At 36.0% G+C, this 24,310-nt stretch overlaps 1 protein-coding gene across 5 annotated transcripts; it reads right to left on the reverse strand.

Moving 5' to 3' along the window:
• Positions 1-90: 90 nt before the first annotated feature.
• Atpalpha (sodium/potassium-transporting ATPase subunit alpha) lies at positions 91-21,607 on the reverse strand. Of its 5 annotated transcripts, none has more exons than XM_089865296.1 (16): positions 21,456-21,607; positions 17,267-17,469; positions 10,083-10,199; positions 9,937-9,996; positions 9,666-9,869; positions 9,494-9,607; positions 9,173-9,425; positions 8,828-9,096; positions 8,558-8,756; positions 7,868-8,481; positions 7,174-7,785; positions 5,719-5,813; positions 5,352-5,526; positions 5,145-5,275; positions 4,519-4,620; positions 91-3,606 (listed from the first exon to the last, which is right to left on the reverse strand). In XM_089865296.1, exons 3-16 carry the CDS (start codon positions 10,134-10,136, stop codon positions 3,486-3,488), a joined length of 3,003 nt encoding a protein of 1,000 aa, XP_089721422.1. In that variant the 5' UTR covers positions 10,137-10,199; positions 17,267-17,469; positions 21,456-21,607; the 3' UTR covers positions 91-3,485. The 5 variants fall into 5 exon arrangements, with proteins under 5 accessions (XP_089721422.1, XP_089721423.1, XP_089721424.1 ...); XM_089865297.1 differs by having other exon boundaries at positions 10,083-10,241; XM_089865298.1 differs by lacking the exon at positions 21,456-21,607 and adding an exon at positions 19,542-20,155.
• Positions 21,608-24,310: the final 2,703 nt, after the last annotated feature.

Raw genomic sequence — 24,310 nt, forward strand, 5'->3', positions numbered from 1 at the left:
ATATTAATTAATATTTTATTTATTTAATGTGTTTATCTATAACTTCTTTAATTTTTCTCTCTCTTTCATTATTATAACATACCACCATCGAACAATTAAAACAAGATTTTTATTTCTCAAAAAATTATGTGCTATAAAATAGATGAAACAAACTATAATAATAATAATAATAATAATAATAATAAGACCTGATTATGCTGTTTGTTTGTTTTTTTGTTTACCAAAACAATATTGGCATGAAATATATTCTACAAAATGATCCCTACAATATTTTTAATATTTTTTTTTTTTTGGTATTTTTTTTTTAATTTTTTTTATTTGCCTTTTAATTTAAAATATCGTTAATGTTAATAAAATGATTCAGAGTACTAAAAATCGTATTCTGCGAGAGTCGAATGCACTCATCGGTATGACAGTATCCTTTAACACAACCACTGCCCAGAGATAATAGCGCAGATTTTATATTTTTTTTAAAATACTATTTTAAGCTATTCCACTTTTTTTGGTTTTTTAATTATTTTCTCTAATATAACCTACACCTTTTTTTTTAGCCGTGAATAAAAATTAAACGGTAGATTTTTTAAATATATTACTTTCGGGAAATGCGTGGAAACCTGCGCGATGGGTTTGATGAAAAAGCAAAAAACTGGGGGGGGGGGGTAACTCGATACCGGGGGGGGGGCGGGGGAATAGAGGCCTAGAGACACGAATAACCACCGAAACAGTGCATTTTTATCTACAGATTGAAAAAAACAATTTTTTTTTCCAACACTTTTTAATTATTTTTTAATTAGACCATGTTTTGTTGTTGGTGATATATAGCTGTTAATTAATTAATTAATTACACCTCTCAAACAGAGGTAAATATTTATTTAAACCCAAATTGGCTTGTAATTGTAATTTCTCGGCCACCATTTTCGTTTTTGTTTTTTTTTTTTTCAAAGCCGACTATATATATTTATTTATTTATTTTTTTTTTTTCAAATTTTTTTGTACTGAAACTTAGTGTTTTGACAAAATCACAATTAGCAACTTTTGTCCACAGATATGGCTACTTTTTTTTATCATTAAAATTATTTAATTAGTTTTCTTTTTAATTAAAATGAAAAACCCCTACGCAGTGCAAACTTTTATAATATATTGATAGATACAGATTTTTTTATTTTTTTTATTTAATGTCTAATGCAACGGCCCCTAAATATTATAATTATTTTTATTTTTCAGGCTCAAGCAATTTTTAATTTACCACTTACTTTTTTTTTTTTTAAATCGAAGGGGATATTGTATTTAGGCTTAATTTTAATTTAATTTAATTGAATTGAATTGAATTGAATTAAATTTAAAATTGTTCTTTCAAAAATCGGAAAAAAAAATTAAAAAGTACGCTATAAGTTATGTCTGAATTTTTTTTTTTTTTTCTGAAAACTACAACAGTGCTGAACCAACTTGTTTTTATGTTTTTTATTTTTTTTTTGTATTTATGTAAAGCCTACATCCAACTTGTTATAGTTTTAACCTAACACGACGTCGTTTTAATTCAAAAAAACCGCCGTAGCGTTCTTTTGTGATCTGTGCTCCTCTGTTTAATTTAATTTATTATTTTTTAATCTGCCTGTACAATTAATGAAAAATGTTTGTTTGTTTTTCTAAATTTCCACTCTTTCTAAATATACTTTTTTGTTATTTTAATTCATAATTAATTAAATCGGTCACAAATGGAATGTGTTTAAACGAGCCGAAGGGGATTAAAGGGGTAGGAAATAGTCTGTTATGTTTATTGTAGTTATTTCTCATAACCAGAACCAGAAATGCCATTTTATATTTTTCTTTTTTTTTAATTCTTTAATTAGGTCTAAAATATTAAATAGCTGGTCCGCAAAAATCATTTTGTTATAATTGAATTAATTACGGGGATAATTTATTAATTTCTTTTATATTTATTTTCAGAATTATTTTTTATTTTTTTTTTCATCATAATTTTTTCCACAACATGCAAAAATTCTAAATTAAAATTATTAATGCTAAAAAAAAAACGGTGCAAAAATTATTAGATATAATATTTTAATTTAATTTTTTTTTCTCTCTCTAAATAGCTAAGAACGTTTGGGTTTAATTTTTTTTTTTTTTGGTAAATATAATTTGGGGGTTTTTGTTTAAATAAAAATCTTCCGTGGGGGGAAAGGGGGGTGGGTAATTATTTATTTTAGAAAATTCGCACCAAATTAATTTTTTATTTATTTTTTTTTTTTTAATTTATATAATTATAATAGCCTATATGTATTTTAGTTTAAATTTGTATTTTTTTTCCCAAATAAACTGTCAAACAGCTAAAATACCGACATGTCCTTTCATATTTTTTTTTTTTGTTTTTCTACGATAGCGTTGTTTCACAACAAATTTTCTTTTTTGTATTTTATTTTATCATCATTTTTTAAATATTTTTGTGTATTTCTCTAAAACGATTTTCTCAAAAAAAAAAAAAAATATTTTTTTAATAATTAGCAGACGAAAATAACCGGTGTCAATTTTTGTTTAAACCCTGACGTAGCGCCATCTGCGCCCTCCCTCTACAAACCTTATCATCACTTTATTCCAAAAATTGTCTTTCTCATTCTCCAGAAAAAAAAAATAAAAAAAACGACTCAATCTTAATCTAATTATAATTAATTCGCGCACAAACTAATTAGCGATTTTTTCTTTCTCTCTCAGTCCCTGCCTTAAGGTGTAATTACCACACAAAAAGAAATTAAGTCTTAACAGAAAAAAAACCCTTTACCGCGCGCGCGCACACAGATGTTTATTCCCATAATTCTTTGTTCTTACCGTAACGGTTAACCAATCAAATAGCGGCAATAACAAAACCTTAAAACTCAAAAAAAAAAAAAAAAAAAAAAATAGCTTACAAAAAATTGATAACCACGATGTTGAGATGTCCGTATTTATCGGTTTTAAGTGTAATTTTTTCTTTTTTTTTCTAGAATATGTTGGCAGCGCCATCTACTGAGGAGTAATAAAACTTTCCGCAGGGTTTTAACAGCTTTGTTGTTGTTGTTGTTGTTGTTGTTGTTTAGGTTATAATGAATGATAAATCGCTACTAAGTCGCTGTTCCCGCCATTTAGCCCGTCGTCAACAGAAAAAGTTAGTGTGCGGGACTTTTTCAATTCGATATTCATCCGCGTGGTTTTTGTATATTTTTTTTTTATATTACTTGCCGAGAAAAGGCGGGAATAGCCATTTATATATATATATATTTTTTTTTTGCAAAAAACAATTGTTCAGTTTTTGTTTTGTTTTTATCTTATTATTTTTCTCTTCTTCCGCAATTTTTATATATATATATCTTTTTTTTTTAAATCTTGTTTCTGTATTTTTTTTTCTTTTTTTTTTTTTGGTGAAGAGATTTTTTTGGGACGAAAGAAATTTGTTTTTGTTGTTGTTTTTTGGGTTGTTTTTTTTTTTAAACGCAATTAATGAACGAACGCAACTAATAGTAAGTTTCTTGTTCTACCCAACCACCGGGGTTTCGACGTAGAATCAATCGTCGAATTTCATCATAAACGAAGATCAAAACTGAGAAAGGTAGAGCTGGGAACCACCAACCGATCCTTATCGAAAGAAAATATCAAGGAAAAAGCAATTAGGAAAGTTATTACAATTAAGTTCTAGCGCGTCGGCCATTTTGAAAAGAGGTTTGCAGCATTTCGACTGAAGCACGCCGGCCATATTGAATACCGTTTGCTAAATTTAAGTTCTAGTGCGTCGGCCATTTTGGAAAGAGGTTTATAATATTTCAACTCAAGCACGACGGCCATATTGAATACCGTTTAACAAAATTTAAGTTCGAGTGCGTCGGCCATTTTGGAAAGAGGTTTATAAAATTTCAACTCAAGCGCGACGGCCATTTTGAATACCGTTCTATAAAATTTAACTCCTAGTGCGTCGGCCATTTTGAAAAGAGGTTTACAATATTTCAACTCCAGCGCGGCGGCCATTTTGATTACCGTTTGCTAAATTTAAGTTCTAGCGCATCGGCCATTTTGAAAAGAGGTTTACAATATTTCAACTCCAGCGCGGCGGCCATTTTGAATACAGTTTGCTAAATTTAAGTTCTAGCGCATCGGCCATTTTGAAAAGAGGTTTAAAATATTTCAACTCAAGCGCGACGGCTATATTGAATACCGTTTTGCAAAATTTAAGTTCTCGCACGACGGCCATTTTGACAAAAGTTCGTAACATTTCAACTCAAGCGCGGCGGCCATATTGAATACCGTTTTGCTAAATCCTAGGCCTAACTCTAGCTTATACTTCGGTTCAATTCATATCATTCAGACGCTCTGACAAATTACTAGCAACTCTGAAGAGCGCTTAAAATTAAGAAACCGGGGAGGGGGAGGAAGGAAATTTATCTAGACCATATAGCGCGCATTTTCTATTGTAAATCATCACATTTAAAGTAGTTTAACAGTAGGGTCAAAATTTAAGGAGTTCAAGCAATAAAAATGGTAATAAAATCTTACTTGAGTGGGTACATTCGAAGACCTTTGTCCATACCAGGACAATAGGATAAGAAAGCGGCTAATGCGGTTTCAAACACTAAGCCAAAGTTGAGAATATGGTTCCTTAAGAAAAAAAAATAAGAAAATACACAAAATTAGATCATCTAACAGAACACTCAACTAGATTCATCTTCTGTTATTTATTTCAGTATCCCTTTGGTACTATACTGAAGTTAAACTGTCAATAAATTAAAGTCAAGTGTTGGTTAACACTGAGTCGATAAATTGGAGTCTATCATCCCATTATGGAACTACCATAGAACCCATACTATACTCAAACAAATTCCACCTTTCAAACCGTATCTAACATAATGCATATTGGGAATGGGATGATTTCTTTACTGATAAAACCGTGCAAAAAGGATTACAAGACTTTTTGAAAAACTCTAAAACGGGGTGACCCCCGCTGTGCCCGTTGACCGCTTCCTCTATTCAAGAGAAGATTTATCTTAGACAAATCTTACAACCGCTCCCAATTCCCCCGAAAGAGGTAAATCACCAATATATACATAAGTAACGTACAACTACTAAGTATGACTATAAATTTCAAAAAGATGCAAAAAATAAAAAAATACGAAATAACTTACTTCATTCCTTGTTGAACGACAGAGTTTCGACGAGTTTTACAAATGATCAAATCAGCCCATTGTACAATTACAATAGACACGAAGAAAGCGGTATGACAAGTGTATTCCAAAACTTTTCGGTTTTGGTAGGTCTGTCAGATTAAAACGCCAAACGTTAGGGACAATTCCCAACCCAAGATGAGCGAGAATTAAACCGAAGAAACTTACCCATTCTTGATTGTACGAATCCTTCAAGTCATTAATAGCTTTCGAGTCCCAATATTTTCGCAAACCTAGGAGGGTACTTGGCCAGAAACCATTTTCAGCCATAATAACGAAATAGGCGAAAAATCCGGCAGCGGCTTGCATCATACCAATTTGACCGTAGGCGATGGAAATCAACCTAAAACATTATCCAACCCCAAATTGTTATTAACTAATTTTGGGCCTATTTTCCGTTGGTGCGTACGGGTTAAATTATCCATTTATTAAAAGAGAATTCGTTTTCGTATCGAAGTTTAAGCGATTTTTAAATATTACCGAACGGAGATCCGCGAAATATGGAAAAAAAAAAAATTAAAGTTGAAGACATTACCTTTCGTTGACCAATTTATCTTTTTTAGGGTCACGTGGTCGTCTTTTCATAATGTCGCTCTCAGCTGTTTCGTAAGCGAGAGAAATAGCGGGTACCTGTTGAGTGTATTAACATGCTAATAACGTTCCAACACAAACTTAACATAATTTAAATTAAACTTAACTAACTAAAAATAATTATCAACTTAGTTCCATGTACATAAAGTGAAATTTAAATTTAAATTATAAAGGAACCCATTTAAGACCGAGAACGATCATAATTTTATCTAATTCTAAAACATTCCCGGGTTTCTGACGCTTCGGCACCATTTTTGGCAAGATGCGAAGTAAGAGTTGTATGGAAACCAAAGGCTATTTTGACGTTCTCAATTATCAAAATGGGTTCATAACAAAATCTAGAACAACTTAAGGTTTACGTAATTACGCGTGCCATTCATGCACAAGCAAACACATCACGAGAGCAGAGGTCAAACAAAGGTCAAAGAGTAAATTAGAGTAAAAATACCACATTACCAACGGGTTCGAAATTGAAAAGCAACTATTAAAACAACATTATTGGCAACTACAACTTAAACAATTAGAATATATTTAATTTGAAATGGATGCGTTTTCCTAACTAAAACTCAATGAGCTCAAGTAAATTTACTAAACTATGAATTAGGTCAAAAATTCATAGGTAATAAAGGGAAATATTTTTATCTGTGTTAGTTACTGGTCCTTTAAGTTAATTTCTCTGGCATAAATGGATCGTTCGCACCAAAAAAATTATTTTTTTGTTTTGGTTGATATTTGTTGGGATAAGTTTTACCTCTCATTTACAAGTTTATCATGTTTGGGGTCTCTTGGTCGCCGTTTCATAATATCGGACTCGGCGTGTTCGTAAGCCAGAGAAATAGCAGGGACCTATTAGTCGGCGAATTATTCAACGGGGAAAGATGACGGCACAAATAAATGGCATTAGTTTTAATAGGGAAGAATTATAAGCAAAGTTGAGCGTCAGTGGCGTAGCGATCAGGATGAAAATTCCGTTTGGGTGTTCAAGGAACGTTTGGGGGGGGAGGGTCTTAATAATGAAGCGCATGGAAAGCCGCGTTAGAGAACTACGCCACTGATGGATGGTTAGTAGTAGGTATGTTAGTTTGAGCTGCTGTTATGTTTAGGTGCACATATTTGGGTTAGAAAGCCTAGCAGTGTAAGCCTTAATTTAGTTTCCAATATTATAGTATTAGAGTGGTTTGAAAGGTTAAAAAGAACCAGTTTTTGCTTTTGACCCGTTTGAGGTTAGCAAAAGTATCGCTACGACCACGGTGGCTGGCTGGTTTATTAATAATATTGGTAACTTTCAAACTGCTCAAACGATACTTATTCTACATTCTATATTATCATGGTACAGTACTATATTTGATATAATATATAAAAAGATATTTTTTAATAAAAAAAAGGGGTATGTACTTACCAAATCAGTTCCTAAATCAATACACAAGATGGTGACGGTACCGAGGGGCAGTGGAACGTCAGCCAAGATGAAAAATAAGAATGGAGTAATCTCGGGGATGTTACTGGTCAGAGTATAAGCGATGGATTTTTTCAAGTTGTCAAAGATAAGTCGACCTTCTTCGACACCCGTTACGATAGAAGCAAAGTTGTCATCCAATAGGATCATGTCAGCCGCCTGTTTACTGACGTCACTTCCGGCGATACCCATAGCGACGCCAATGTCAGCCTTCTTCAAGGCGGGAGAGTCGTTGACACCGTCACCAGTTACGGCTACGATGGCGCCCAATCGTTGGCAACCTTCGACGATGATCAGTTTCTGTTGAGGCGATGTTCGGGCGAAGACGATTTCGGTGTGGTATTTCAAGATGTCATCTAGAAGGTCCGTTTGCATATCACGAAGTTCGGAACCGTGAACGACGGCGGCCTTGGCTTGTCTCGGGTCGACCTCTTCGACTGGGATGTTAAGCCTTTGAGCGATGTCTTCAACCGTTTCGTTTCCTTCCGAAATAATACCGACAGCCTTGGCAATAGCTTTAGCGGTGATGGGATGGTCACCAGTAACCATAATAACCTGTTTGATTAGATTTAGAAACCGTTTTAAGAACGCCACCTCATCGGGGAACCGTTAGTCTTAAGGAAGGCCGAGTGCTTACCTTAATACCGGCGCTTCTGCATTTAGCAACGGCATCGGGTACGGCGGCACGAGGGGGATCAATCATAGAAATGAGACCCAAAAAGCGAAGTCCAGAAAGCGGGAAGTTTCCTTCGTCAGCGTCGAAAGGATAACCAGATGGATACTTGTCAGTGGGTAAGATGTAATCACAGAAGCCAATGACACGCTCTCCGAGTCCTCCCAATTCGAGATAGGCACTGTTGAACGCCTCTTTCATTTCTTCGTCCAAGACCTTTTCTTTGCCGCTAATGTAAATGGTCGAACATCTTTCCAGAATTCTTTCGGGAGCACCTTTCATGCATAATAAGTAACTGGGGTCGTTGGCGTCTTCCGTTTCGTGGATGGTAACGTGGTACTTGTTGGTCGAGTTGAAGGGAACCTCGCATACTTTGGGGTTCTTCGCTCGGTATTGGGTAACGTTGCCAATAGCGAGTTCCATGCATTTTAGGATAGCGGATTCGGAAGCGTCTCCGGTACAGTCCCTCTTTAGAATAGGAACGTTTTCTTGACCACCCTTGAAATCAGCGCGGCTGCATAAGCAGCACACCCTGGATAGCGCCTTCCATCCGTAAGATGACCTATCGTATTGTACGCCTATTTTCGGGGTTGATGAGAAACTCGTCAAAAAACCGGCGTTCGTCAAAAAAAGCCTTTAAAAGTTAAGACTTACCAGATTGATCTTCAGTGGTATCGGCTTCGATGATTTGGTTATCGAACCACATGTGCGCCACAGTCATTCGGTTTTGCGTGAGAGTACCCGTCTTATCAGAGCAAATAGTGGAGGTAGAGCCCAAAGTCTCCACAGCTTCTAAATTCTTTACTAGGCAATTTTTCGAGGCCATTCTCTTGGCAGTTAGAGTTAGGCAGACCTGAAAAGGACATAGGCGTGATGACGCTGGTCGCTTTGGTCCGCTTGAAAGGGTTCTTCGGGAATACTTACAGTTACGGTGGCAAGAAGACCTTCAGGCACGTTGGCCACAATAATACCAATGAGGAAAATAACAGCATCGAGCCAGTAATAACCGAGGATGAAAGCAATGACGAAGAAAGAGACACCGAGGAAAACAGCCACACCGGTGATTAAATGAATGAAATGAGCAATCTCGCGAGCGATCGGGGTATCACCCATTTCCAGCCCAGATGCCAAACCAGCGATTCGTCCCATGACAGTTCGGTCACCAGTATTGATTACAACGCCTTTAGCATTTCCTGCATTGACACCAAGACGCGACGGGACGCGTTAGGAACGTGGTAAATGGAGCTTTAAAGGATCTCGAAACGTTACCTTCAACGCAGTTTGTAGAGAAAAAAGCCAAGTTCCTAGTTTCTAGCGGGTTATCGTTCGTTAACTCAGGCGACCTTGTTTGAGGTTCCGATTCTCCCGTGAGAGAAGAGTTATCAACTTTACAGCTTTGGGCCGAAATTATCCTAATATCAGCCGGCACCCTGTCGCCACCTTTCACTTCGACAATATCACCCGCTACAACTTCTTCGGCGGGAATGGTCACTTTTTGACCTTCTCTGATGAGGGTAGCGTACTACACGCGAAGATACCCACCCGTAAGGAACAGTCCCAAGACATTTTCTATCATAGTAGCGATCTTACCGTAGGGACAAGGTTTTTAAAAGATTCCATAATCTTTGAGCTTCTCGCTTCTTGGTAATAAGAGAAACATCCAGTGACAATCACTACAACTGACAATACGATACCCAGATACAACTGGAAGGACAATCGGGTGTTAAATCTCGGTAGACCTACGACCTACTCGTTATCTTACATTGTCATCCGGGGGTTCTTCGAAGGTACCCGCCTGTATGGAGTAGGCAACAAAACAAAGGACAGCACCTATCCATAACAAAAGCGCAAAACCACCGAAAAGGTTTTTGCAAAACTTGACCCATTCTGGTATTTTCTTTGGTGGGGTCAGTGAATTTGGACCATCACGCTCTAACACCTCTCTGGCTTGATGTGAATTTAAACCCTTTCGAGTAACGGATAAATTAGGTTGACGAAATCCCCGTGGCAACTAACAAATTATCCTAACTTACAGTGTCTGGATTAGTGCTAAGACGTGCATAGAGTTCTTGTAACGTGATTTTGTGGTCATCCTTTAAAGAAATTACGACGCGAACCGTTAGTTACTCCACGACGCCCTTTTACCAATAAGGAGGTACTAGTTAATAACGAAACTCACGATCGTTAAATCCTGTTTCAAATCATCCAAATTTGTTTTAGGCTTCTTCCCCATGATGTTAGGTCGTCTACGTCTGGATTTAGGTAAGCCTTCAGCTGTTCTATTATCGTCGGGAACCTTAGGTGTTACAGCAACGCGATAGCTGTCAGATCTGCCATACTGCGTCGCGTCCAATTTAACGAAACGGACAGAACAGCGCGGCGAGTCAAAGCGGACACAAATAAAAAAATAAACGGCAAGACGTCATGCACAAGCCATCAACTCAAAAATGCATTTTAAGCCTAAAAAATTATTACTACTACTATACATCATACACTACCATCAACTTCATTAATTACAACGTTAATAAAATATAAAAACAACGTGCTTAACAAAAGCGACGCGTTGTTTAGGTCAATTATAAAAAACCAAACAAACATTTTCTTAACAAACACCAGTTCTTACTTGGACAGTTGGACTTCAATTCGTATTGATGTTAACAAATATTTTACATCAAAAACTAAGTTTAAATTTACGTCGATTACGAGAAATTACGATGCGAAAGTTAGAATTATCAGATTGAAGATAAGATAAGATAGGGAAATTCTTAAATTCTAAGATGTTTTGTTTGAAACATTCTTTAGTTTTTAAACACGTGTAATTAAGGAATTCCCAAACTACCGTTCTTATAACTTGGGGAAGAAAATTTATCTTATAGCATTTGTTAAATAATAAATCCAAGTTGTTCTTTCTTTTTGGCTTCTTTTCCGTTTGGTGCCAAATATTTTTTTTCGCTTTCGTTAGTTCTATTTCAGGAATATCAACTCCGAGCGTAGGAGATAATAATAGCGTGGAAGAAAAAACGCTCAGACTGAAGAAGAATAAGCTCTCGAGACGACAGAGTGCTTATACTAAACCCTCGAAGCTTATGGTAAAGCTCTACAGGCTCGTGTTTTGTCAAGTACGCGGCGGTTTCGTATACTCCTACATGAACAATAAAAACAACACCTGTTATTCTTGGTCTCCATGGAAACCGAATCAATTACGGAAAGGCTAGATCATAAAAATTCAATTGTCCAACAATGAAGAAATACGCCTAAAGAATCACAAAGAGGATTTCATAAATTCACACGGCATGATGTAAAAACTCATGTTCAACATCTGAAGCATTTCAGCGAGACCTTAATACTATGGGTCACTCCATGGTCAACTTAATGTTTTCCCTACAACATAAAACTCGATTTAGGGTAATTTTATCATACTTTCTTAGATTGGAAACGGTTTCTAGTGAAGTAAATAGATAAACGGTCATACCGTTACCAAAAAGAAAACATTGTATAATTGACTAGTCAAACATTTCGTGACTTGGTAAGACAAGATTCTAAACATACAAAGGGACACGAGACAAGCCCAATTTTTTTCCCCGATGTAAGAAAAACCGAGGGGCAAATATCACGTATTTGAAATGTTGAGACGTTTTGTTGGCCTACATAGTGGATAGCTTCGGTTTCTTGGTAAAATCAATTCCCGGAGCGCATCGCGGAGCTAGCCAAGAGAGCGTCCTTGGCGACGGACGGGAAGAAATGGAAGGAAAAAAAAAGAGAGATCCGGTAACCATGGCAACGGTCAGCGGAGTCGGTTTTAGAGTTTATAGGAAAAGCCATTGGCAAGCGAAGGACGCACTGCACCAAGACGGGACCGTACAGTCTGTCTGAGCATCAATCGACACTGTGTGCCGCAGAAATCCAAGGGAGAAAACGCCGAGCGTCAACTACGCTTGCGTACACCGTTGGCCCAACACGGGCTACGACGAACGAACGCCAAGAAAAGCCCGACGCATTCTCCTCAAGGTCGAACTGATTTAGGCTTCCTAAAAGATTTCTTAGGCTTTTAAATTAGGTTTATACGCCCACGCCTAATGATAAAGATCCCCCTAAGCAAATTTATTCACTTGTGATAACAAAGACGACCCTTATTCGAAATCGTAAACTGCTGTTACAAACAGATTCAAAAATTTTGATGTTTTTCAAATTTACGTAAAAGAAATGGATGGTAATTTGTTTTCACCGACTACGTATGCAAGGTATACAGATACTAAAACTGTTCTTTGCCTGAATGAAAACCTAATAACTACAGTTATATCATATCCTTATAGTTGGCTTATAAATCAATGAAACCACGTATAAAAGTTGCTAGATACGTCACAGCAATGGGAGCCAAATTGGCGGAATAGTCCAAAACGATGAAGGGAATTATATTATAGATAACCTTCGTACACTTTCGATACGTTAATGCTACTTAATGTAGTTCAACCGATAAACAAAACGCCTAACATCAGCTTCAACCTTATTAACTCAATTAGGGCGCACCATGGACACCTACCGTCTCCTATCTCAACGACTGGATCGAACATCACTCGCGCCAACTTCTTTCTAAAACGGCCCAGCCTAACCGTTAGCTGGCCCACATAATGCCGCCGGGTTCTATTTATAAACAGCCAAAATATAACCGACGCCATGTACCGGAAGACGTAGAAAGACGGCTGCCTGCCTTCGTCTAGAACTACTTTTATATCTACCTAGCGTTTACATCGAGTATTCCTACGAACGTAATTACGGTTTTGCTAGGTATTATGGGTACGCGTACAAAATAACCTCCATTAGAGAAAACGTAATATTAATCGAAATAAAATTTGATTAACCGCCTAATTAAATTAATCCACATTTCTAATATAATTAGAAAATATTTCAAGTTTCTACCAAATAAAATTAAATTTTAATGAATTTTAAAAGAACAAGTAACTGGAACAACTGGACAAAGAATATTTGAAAGAAAAAAGAATGATCACGTTTTAGTACTTGGCCTACAGTTCCACATAACGTAAAAATTATCTAACGTATAGGTCATGAACAAAACTTGTAAGGTCTCGTTGTAAGTTCGTAATATCCCCGTACTCGTTTTTCCCTTTTCAAAAAACAAAAGGAATTACTTCCCCCACTTTCGAATCTAAGCCAATATACTTCCCAACTTCCTTTTCCGGTTTAGAATTAATATAGTTGTGCCAAAAAGAGTTTTCATCTCGGCTAGAAGGTCAAAAGGATAACCCTCAAACAGGCCCAAGTGGTAATCAGTCTGACTACGACACAGCTACTCTGAATCACGCGCTCGAGACGGAAAAGCCTTAAAGAGTGACGCTTAATTCTTTGGTAAAGCGCTCGATTTAGTGTGGCTATGGAAGAAACCCTAAATTCACGGTATTACTATAAAATTATTGATTTGATTCATGGTAAAAAGAAGCCATCTAAGATCTCCTCTCTACATCTTTACCGTGGATATTTTGTTTAAATGGTGTGGTAATAAGTAAGGAGGCTTTTGTTATAACCACTAAACTCTGATCAAGACGGACAATACTCGTAAAACATAAGCTAGTTGTCGTTTTAACTTTATCAATTTCTTTACTTCCGTATGTATGGTTAAGACTCCATAACCTCTTGACCTACGATACCGTAACTATATCAGCAAGGAAATTCGGTTGCTTTTTTAAGTACTATATTCTGAATAAGAAATCCATTCTTAATAAGTCGCCATCTTAGAAAATGGCGGTAAGATAAGCTACTAAAACATCCCTCACCTACGTTGCAATAATTTCACTCAAGTATCTATATATATTTAGGCATCTAAATTACTTAATAAACTTCACGTGATAATTGAACTCATTTTTAAGACTAAATATTATTAATTAAAATTATCACCGATTAAAATTCATAATATATTTCCAAATTTTCTAAGAAAAAAAATGTTTTTAACTCGAAAACAATATTAGGTCAAAAACTTTCTTTGAGAAAAATTAAATTACTAAAAATCTAGACGTCCTTGAATTAGAAAAAATCACTTGGCTGGGCACGAGGTTTCATAAACAAATGTACGCTTTTAAATTGTAGGTCGTTAGTATAAGTTAATTTGAAAAGAAACCGAGGTTTTAAACGGGTCAAAGTATTGGGTAATAACTAATAACGTTAAAAGTGGGCTCGAATTTCATCAGAGCTAAGTGGTTTATACCCTCCCTATACGAGATGGAAAGGTAAAAAAAAAACCACGAGGATGGTGAAAACAATGGAACAGTAGAAAGATAACAACACACACAGGGAACAAGATTAAATTGCACCCCTATCTTTTGGAGGTACCGTTTCTCCAACGGTTTGATTGCAATAAAACAAACCCATCAGTTTCATAGTCTATTATATTATATTGAGCTACATTGACCATCACGACCGGCCCTTAAGGATTCAGCTCAAGTCTAAAGGTCTTTTATTTACGTAATTGAAACAATATCACCTGACTATTAAGGACTTTGATAAGTCGGGTTACTTCGGCGCTTCGTTTCAGCGTAAGGTTAGGTTGTACGGGCGTTTTCCAAAATACAACAGATAATTAGACTAATTGATTACTAATTGGAAATTAATGAGGTATCAAATTAATAATTGAACGTATTTAATTTTAAACTATGTCTTAATTGTTACAGGATAGAATTTAAGAGCTTTTAAAGTTGAGTAAATTATTACCGAAATTTTAACTCTTACTTTCAAATTTTGGTTTTATATTTGACTTGTAAATTAATTGGGAAATTTCCAATTTGAGTTCATCGACAGTGGTTAACACCTCGAATTATTATACAGCTATTTAAATAGGTTAGGGATTATTGAACACGTACATAAATATCTGGAACGCATATTTCTCCTAAACGTAAACATACATAAACAGTTCGACATCATACATAATCTTTGACATAAAATACTCGTTCTAAAAAGCTGCGTTAGGAACTTGTTTACCGTTTTCAAATGGTTTTATGAAAGACAACAATCTACATTTACTCTAAACTATCTACATTTACTTAAGTACAGTTGTAATAGTTAAAACCAGGGCTCCCTTAACTATTACCCGTGATTTTTCCCTATGTTTTCAGGCCAAAAGCTAGTTGACAATGTTAACTGCATATCCGTTAAAATGTTTATAAATAAATTAAATATTCGGGAAATCAAGTTTTAAAGCATATATATCGGACAACGTTGAAATTATCTCCGACTTTGGTGAAACGTCTTTAGATTCCCTGACTTTTCAAAACATTGTGATAATAATTGTGAAACAATATCACAAATTAACCTAACTAAATTACGCGTACCTAGATAAAGTTGCTCTAGTTAAAAAAATAAAGGTAATTTTCCAGTTTTTTAGCTAAAAATTAATAATACAAGAGGGTTAATTTCATTCAAACTATTGAGCAATTTAGAAAAAAGAAAAAGTGTACCGTGAAACGAGTTTTACTATTTATTCCAAATATGGGTCAACCAGTGTACGTAACACTATACAATTCATATACATATTTCCAAGCTTGAAATACGCCTAAATACGCATTTATAAACGCGGTTTTGAATACGAAAAATATTAATTTTGAGACTGTGATAGAAGATAATCCTCTTTGCACGTAATTAGAGAGGTGTTTATATCCTTTGATGTTACTACATAATAGCGGAATTTCCCAATGCCAATTTACATAAATACTCAATTAGAAAAAAAAAACGTTCTCCCTTTTAGATGAGGGGCTAATGGCTCTCGGATTACGCGTAATTATTATGGGTAGGATTCCATATGCATAGTCAAAGGTATACCACGGAGTGAATAGCCCCTCGAATATCCATTAGCTTAGAAATGCATTTGAAACTAGAGGCGGGCTTTACGAGAATCTATGACGTTCCACCAACGTCACTTCGAAACTAGCTTTTAGTAACCAATCCAAAGACATTTGACTAATTACAGCCACAACTATAGCTCTCAATTACCATTATCTAACTTATGGCAGATACCTTAGAAAACGATGCTTACAATCTAATTACCGTAGTTAAATTAAACTCTACACTATCAACTCGATATAACTCGACATTGCCGAGTTTGGTGGCAAACTCGACCGATACATCTATAACTTAATTCCTGGCTCTACACTCCTGGTTAATTCGCTCTTGTTAAATTTAATGGTGTAACGATTTCCTATCAATTCTAACCGAGTCCCAATTTGTTATATAGAAATCAATCAAACAGTAAAATAAAATTGTAATAACATATCAATTTTCAATTCTCTCTCTTTCTGGGATCATTCCAAGCTCAGATAAAACGAGTGGAATTTTTCCTTCTCTATTACAACAGCTACCAAACACTTAACGGCATCTTTATCAGCAGCTATAAGATTATGAAATCAGCGTTGCCGCATCTTCCAGCTACAAGAGCGAGAGCATCTTTCTTGAATAGGACGCCGTTTCAGTGACGTCAATGGCTGTTTATTTAAAGAAATAGATCGCGGCTTGTATTTAGAATCTAGCCAAGGTTTTTTAAGTGTTTTTCATTCCAGTTGCTTTTTGGCGTTTAGTTTATCGGACCTTTAACTTCTGATGATAACGTGTTGAACATAAGTTGTAAAACTCAACCTAATTTCTTATTTCAAATTGTGAAATGTTACCCTAACGATTTACTACCATAATAATCACGTGGATTTATTAGGGGTTGAGGTCAGAGTTCATCTATACGGAAATTTCTAAAAACTAATTGAGGATATAATTACAAATATTTCAATTATTATAGCTCTGTAGTTCGAAGTTTCAGATGTGCACTAGGTTTCCCTGGGCTATTACAAACACCGTACTAGAATCATTTACTCCAAGTTTATAATTTTTAAAATTAAGTAGATATCTGGTATATCCATGTGCGGTATTTCATTTCACGCGCATTAATTAATCCAACATGTGAATCCAATCTTGACGGCGCGTGTAGTCCAATCCAATCCAATTAAACTAAACACTTACCAGAAATTTCAACATAATTCGTTGAAACGTATTATTAAAAAAATACATGCGAAGACATTACCATGAATAAATAAATAAATACATGCACGTGTGTGTTTGTGACATGACGTACTTACTAAAACACTACTGACAATTAAGTAACACGCTTTCATTTGCATATAAGTAATTAACGAAAATAACTACATTCTACTAACTAAAACTGAAGCTGGTATTTGACAAAATTAATTATTAAATAAATAAAAACAAATTTGAACGAAAAATTTCAAATGGACGGAGCGAGCGCCAAACGACATGAGAGAGGAGCGAGCCGAGCGGGCGGGTTTGTTTATCTTTATTCACTAACTAATCACTTACTTTTATGAAATCCTTTTATATCTGGGCTATGTTTAAACACAATAACGGTTGGTTGGTTTATTTGCGGTAACACTTAAAATACGGTGACTTTAAACCCCCCTCGCCTCTCTTTTAAGGTGTTTATTTGTCGAAAAAACAAACAACACGTGAACTCGCTCCCAAAAGTGGCAACGAACGTCGAAATTCTCCACGGAACGTTTTCACTAAATTTGAAAAAAGATACACAAGTGTTTCTAAAAAATGGACCGAAAAACTCGACACTACATAACACGACGAGTTTAAATGTTGTACGACCGCGGTACCTTGGATACCCGTATTGAACTAAATCGTCAACGCACGCTTGATAGATTTTCAATGTTTGTATGGAAACAGATGCGCCGCCTATACTTTTTTCCCCGGCTTTAGAAAATATAGGTCGATGAAAGGCATCGATTTAATTCGAAATAAATTTTTTTGCTCGTTGAAAGAACTTTACAGTTACATTAGGGCTTGTTATTTAAAATTTCCTAGCCGTTTTTAAAAAAAATCCATGACTTTTGGACCATGCATTAAAATTCCCTACCATAAGTTCATAAGATATGTTCCATTAGTTTGACACCGGTTACTGAAGTCATAGATTCTCGCAAAGCGACGCCTGGTGGTGAGGGGCTGCTGTCAAAGGTTTAGTACAGACTAAATAGGACTGCAAAATTAACCACCGAGTGTATTCTGCAATTCGTTAGCGAACTAGATCGGGCTGTGAGTCTCTCAGTAGCATTACGAAGCGTCATACTTATGGAAGGAACATACCTTATAAACTTATGCCCATAACCATTTTAAAAATCATTGAATTTTCCATAAGTTCCCGCGGTACAGTGGCAACCCTGTAAAATTACACCGAGCTCCTATCCTAAAGGGCCAGAAACGCTTTCCATTCCTTGACCTTTATCGAATAAGGAAGGTCAAATGTGTACAACAATTTAAACTTTAGCCTTCCATCTTCAAATCTCAATGTAAATTCGTTATCTGAGCCATTGGCAGGTGCGTTTTAAAGATTACTAACAGCACGAGGAGATGAGTGGTTTCACTTAGAACTCGTGGACGTGAATTATGAAAATATTAATTTGGTACACCGCCTTAGTAAAGACCCCAATTCGACCTGGAGCTTCGTTGCGTCCTTGGAGAGGAGAACCTAACCCTAACTCTCTCTCTTAAGACATCGATTAACCAAAGAATCAATAAATCCAACCGCCTATATACCCAAAAGCCATCTTCAACGCGCCTCCCTTAATATTTCAGATTACTCCTAGAGTTAACCCTTGGCTAAGAATAACGCTTAAAACTAGAAAACCATTACAAACCTTTAATCTTAACCTTTTGAACCCGAGTAACTAAGCGAAACGCGGGAAATCTTACTCTGCCTGTGTGTAAGGATGCACCTTTGAAATATGGGCGGGTACTTTGGTTAAATGGACGCTAGAGTCACGTGATGTCAAATGGTATGACCCAAGCCCCTCCCATACTTCTATCGTATTGGCAGATTTCAATCGGCAGACTTATCTATATTACGTTATTTTAGGCTAGAAACGGTAATATAACCTACAAACTCTATAAATTCAAACTAGCTACTCTTAACTCAATAACTCGCTCAAACTGTTCACCCAATTTAATTTCCACAAAACGAGTGGTCCATTTAAATTTTGGAAAAGCTATCAGCAGCATGAACCCTTACTTAGCACCCTAGGGCGATTCGTAACCAAAACCCCTAGTCTTTTCTTTATCTAAATTTCAAGCATTTTCCAAAGCAATTTAATAGGTCATAAAATACGTGTTATGAGACTCTAAAATTGACTATAATCTCAAAAAGAAAGAGAAAAGATAAAAATCTTAACCCCATTTTTTAATTAACTTTTCCTAGTTATAAACTCGAGACTCGGGGCGTCTAGGCTTGTGGTTTCCGTTACACAATATATCAAGCTATAAAGTTTTAAAATAATCAGATATTTTAAATAGAAACAAATACAGATACTGTTGCTACGCTTATATCATAATTATAAAACAGTTTATAGCTAGCTATATCCAAGATTGGCTTCTTTGCATTACGTGTAATATTGGAAGGGCCACTCCTTGGTTATCGGGTAGAGCGTGAATTGGGTTCTCTCTCTAAGGTTACCTTAGGGTCAAAGGTGAATTTAGGCGAGATTCAACTCTCCAAAATTAGAACTCGTTCGGTTTATAATATTTTCAACTAATTCAAGCTAATAATTATAGTTTGATGAAAATGTTTAAAGCTTACCAATTTGAAATAAAAGATCTAGATGATAGCAAGGCGAGGCCCGTAAAAGGCTTAAGTTTAAACCGGGTTGTTTAAGTCCGCTTAACTTTGCGAGTTAACTCGGACTGAGGGAGGGGGATATCCTTCTCGGATGGCGTACAAACCACGACTAAAATTGGTCCACCAATATCGTTAATCACTTCTTCCTAAGGCGCGACTTAACGTTATAAGTTTTTCAATCTCATTTGCATATTAAAAATCCCGAAAAACTTCAAAGTCCAAGTCGGCTCGGCCGCGCGCGACTGCAGTCAATGTTTGTCAGGATGACAAAATGTGAAAGGTTGCTAAGCGCGGGGGAGGAAGACTCGTACGTTTAAAAGGCCGGAGTTGACTACACGCTTTAGACTAAGCAAAATATAGATCGAATCCAGCGAAATTTCGGAGGCTAACCGAGTAACGGAGGGGGGGGAGAGGTGGGGGTGGAAGAGAAAACCGGGCGCGCATGCGCTATTGAATCATCGGCACAAACTTTTAGGCCTAACTCGGAAAATCGAGCCTTTTCCGATTCAACAAACCAAACCTAATTCGTTTTCGATTAAAAATAGAATGAATTTTTTTTTACTGGTTCGCGATAACCGATTACTTCTAGCCCCCCCCCCCTCCCTTTTCCCTTCGATTTTTAAGGGTTACGATATCTTGGCTAACCCTAAAAATCAATTCATGCCCCACCCTAATTTCGGTGGGGGTTTTCTAGGCTTAAAAAATCAATTGTAATGGCGCTGTGCGACAAATTAAGCCTTGGTCTGGTTTTACTCGAACTTTTATTTTTTTAAACTAACAAAAGATATAAACAGTATTTAATAAATAAATAGATTAATTAAGGTATTAAGTAATATAGTTACAACCATAAAAATATGGTTGAAAACGAACCTAAGCCTATTTTGAAATTTAATAATGAAAAAAATTAGGCTTAGTATTTGCTAAGCCTAATTTATAAATGTTACGGAACTGCAGTCTGCATGGTTCCTCCCATTTTTAAAACAAGTTGATAAATTAATTACTCTACACAATTTTTTATTGCAATTAAATATCATAGTCCAAGTAAAGAATGAAAAACAAAAAATAATTAAAAATTTAGACCTAGGCCTATAAAAACAACGAAATACATGTTGTTAGATATTAGAACAGTCCCCGCCCTAAATTCAAATTTTTTAACGTATCTCTACAGACAGACCCCTGGAGTTCTAGCTTCCTTAAATAATATTAAGAAAGGACGCCTAGAAAAACCAGTTCCCCGAGTTTAGTATCTCCGAGTCCAAAAGTCTCTTCGGATTTTCACCCCACTTAAAATTTTAAATACTTTATATTTTCTTCTTTCGATAATATTTAGGATAAATTTAAAAAAATGCGGTATCAACTGTTTCCATACAAATTTTATCCTAAGAATTCTAAGATTTAAAAAAGAGCGCTAGGCTTAAGCGCTCCGTACAGCAGCGAAGCGAGCCTAAAAATTCTTAGGTGTGTTGATGGGAAGCCATAGCTACCCCTAGATGAAAGTAAATTTTCCGCGAAAAAAAGTTACTTTTCAAAAATATTTTTATATTATAACTCGGATGAATAATAACTGGAGTTGAAAAACGGAACCAGTTTCATTCATTCAACGGGGTTATTACGTTTTAATTAGTTATTGGAGGCATTGCCTTAAAGGCAAGGAGTATTGTAGGGCGGCCATTTAATCCCAACCTCCGTTCCAATGCGGCAAAATGTTAGAGCCGGCGCTCACTAGGGCGGCTTTTATCTTAAGCGCGCCTTTTTATTCACCTTAGGGGTTTACTTCGTTTAAAAGTGGTTTAAACGAAATAACTCGAGTTTCCTTACGAGTTTTAAAAGTTAAAATAGATTAAAACTAGAGTATTTAAGTAAAATATTTCATACCTGATCGTCCAATTTCCCTTTGGACGCCATTTTTACCCCCGCCGAACGAGAAAAACCGACGCGCCGCGAGATTGGTGTGTATATATCCTGTGGCGAGCTCGCGCTTGTGACATCACATCCAGAGAACCAAGTTTAGCGCGCGAGATGCGGGGGGAGGAAAGAAGAGCGAGGGGGGAGAGATGAACGGGATGGAGGGGGGGTGTGCGCGGAACCCGCTCGCCGGTTCGTGATAAGATACGCGCGCCACCTAGTGTTCCAATTTAACGCCAGACTCAAGGGCGTTTCTTTTGTCTTTCAATTTTTCATAGGGTTTACGTAACGTTACGGCTTTTAAGTTTTTAGGCTTTTATGTCAATCCCTAGTTTTGGGTTTAGATACTTTGATTTGAAAAGATCCAAACGGGTTTCGATTTCAACCATAACCACCCCATAATCTCGCTGACTTAGTGGCAGACTTATGCATAAGAATATTACTTCTATAAAAGGAAAATTCATTTTACTCTTTTACGATTGTCAATAATATTATTTTAGTAACTGAAATCCAAAACTGTAATATTAGAAAGTTAAGATTTAATATCGTGAGAAGTCAATTTCTTAAATTCTCTATTAGTTTAAAGGATTATACTAATTTAAAATTAAAGTGGAAGTGTTCGGGGAAAGGTATTCTTACAGGGGCAAACCGAAATATGCTTTTTCTCTATTTCTTCCGCAATTTCAACAATTTGCAATGCAAATACGAATTGTTAACTCTGCTTTCTTTGTAATATGTTTTACTAAAAAAATACGCCGTTGTTCGGGAAACGAAACAATAATTTTGAAGAAATTATTTAGTCAGATATTTCTTATGATTTTGAAATAACCATTTTTTTCAATTGGACTCGAATTTGATGATATCAATAAATTTTCCAAAACGAAAGATGATTTTACGCAAATTTTAATAAAAATCCTTTAGTATCTTACAGGGCATAAAATGTATCAGAGATTTAGTTAAGATCACGTGATTATCTAAAGTTACAAAGAAACTGGAGAAGAAACATTGGAAGATGAAAGGCTTTCCTAAGCCTTGGTTTTAGTCTTAGGTAACATTGAAAATCCGCGCAGCCTTGACCGAAAAAATAGGAAGCTTTATTCTCTCTCTCTCTCTCTCTCTCTCTCTCTCTCTCTCTCTCTCTCTCTCTCTCTCTCTCTCTCTCTCTCTCTCTCTCTCTCTCTCTCTCTCTCTCTCTCTCTCTCTCTCTCTCTCTCTCTCTCTCTCTCTCTCTCTCTCTGTTATCAGTCTTTTAAAAATTAAACATTGCCAGTTGGAAGGATTACCGTTTAACCAAGGGTTAGCTTTTAACTACAAATCTTAGTCATAAAATTGAGATAACTTGATTTCGAAGAAATTATTCGACGTCTGTTATAAAGGCCTTATCATCGAACGCGGTGTAATAAAATACTACATAGGTCTTGAGAATTATTGTCGTTTGACCTTGCAAATAGTTCAATTCAGTTAGTTTCTTTGTTCACTATAGATCTTGAGTAAACAATTTGAAAAATTCCTTAAGCCTATTTTTGAATTTGTATTTCGCGCGCTTTAAAAATTGTCACGTGCTTTGCGAATAAATTATTAATAAGCCTGCTAAGCCTTTGTTTTCGCATTTTAATATTCCACGTGATTATTAAATACGGTCGGTCATATAAGCAAGGAAGAACACGCTTTTATAAGTATATCTGGACGAGATCGTTTCATATCAATAGAAATTTAACGGACCCAGTAACACTCGAAAACGGGCGAGCCTCTATTATGTCTTTAGCATCATCAGTAAGATGCTAAAGTTCATAATAGAAATTGCCTCTAAATCGTCGTTCAAAATCTTTTGTCCGCGCCTTGTAGCTTTTATGATGATCATATAATAGGTTTCAAGTGATCATAGATATTTGAAATATCATGTACAAAATTAGTTCAATAAAACTAAGTGTTTTAAAAGGCACTAACTTTCTTTCAACCGATTAAATTTTGAATAAAGGTTAATTCACACCAGTTCTGAGTAGCTTTTTATTTTATTATGGCGGCCATCTTGTAAAATGGCGACCATTCATTAAAAATATAAATATCAACGGTAAATTTTCTATTTTTTTTTAGAAATCTACCACCAGGGGACGCCCCTTCATTTTAGAAATGGGTAATGGCTCATAGCGAACGACCTATACTTATAGGTATAATTATTATAGGGTTATGGTATACTAATTTCTTATATTTACGCTATCATTGTTGCGATTGGACTTTCAACATGGAAAGAGCGCTTCAACTCAACTTAGGGGATGATACATAGACGCGTAGGAAACCCATTAACGTAATGTACGATGAAAGCCTAGATTGACAATCGCCGCGAAATACCCTATCTGAATAGTAGGGGCGTCACTAGCGGGCCACGACTTAACACTACGACGACGACGACTCTATTGCAAAATTCGATTTTCTCAATGGAATCGATTTGTCCTCATTTCGAGACACTTTCGACACTGCTTGTTTAAAACTTAAAGTGTTAGTGACATAATTTTCGTCATCCTCAAACTTAAAATGCGAAAAAAATCCTTGAAAAATCTAGTTTATTATGATATGTTTACTTTTGAATTTGGTTTCGTAGCAATTTATTAAATTGAAATCAAAGTTATGTGTTTGGAAAAGGCCTAGTTGAGATTTTCTTTCGTTTGATGACGTAGTAAGGAGAAATTTTTACTCTAGATGTCGCTCACGTGACGCGCCTCTTAATGTCGCCGCGCTGCGTTAAGCCTAATTTATTCAGATTCGCGCGCGCGCAGCATTAGTAGACTCGGGAGTCTCGCGCTTGGCTTTTCCGCGAGATGCCGTGA

The sequence above is a fragment of the Phalangium opilio genome, unplaced genomic scaffold, assembly GCF_054372755.1.
Source record: "Phalangium opilio isolate 3A_F unplaced genomic scaffold, DU_Popi_V2 ptg000014l_1, whole genome shotgun sequence".
In the NCBI taxonomy this organism is placed as follows: domain Eukaryota; kingdom Metazoa; phylum Arthropoda; class Arachnida; order Opiliones; family Phalangiidae; genus Phalangium; species Phalangium opilio.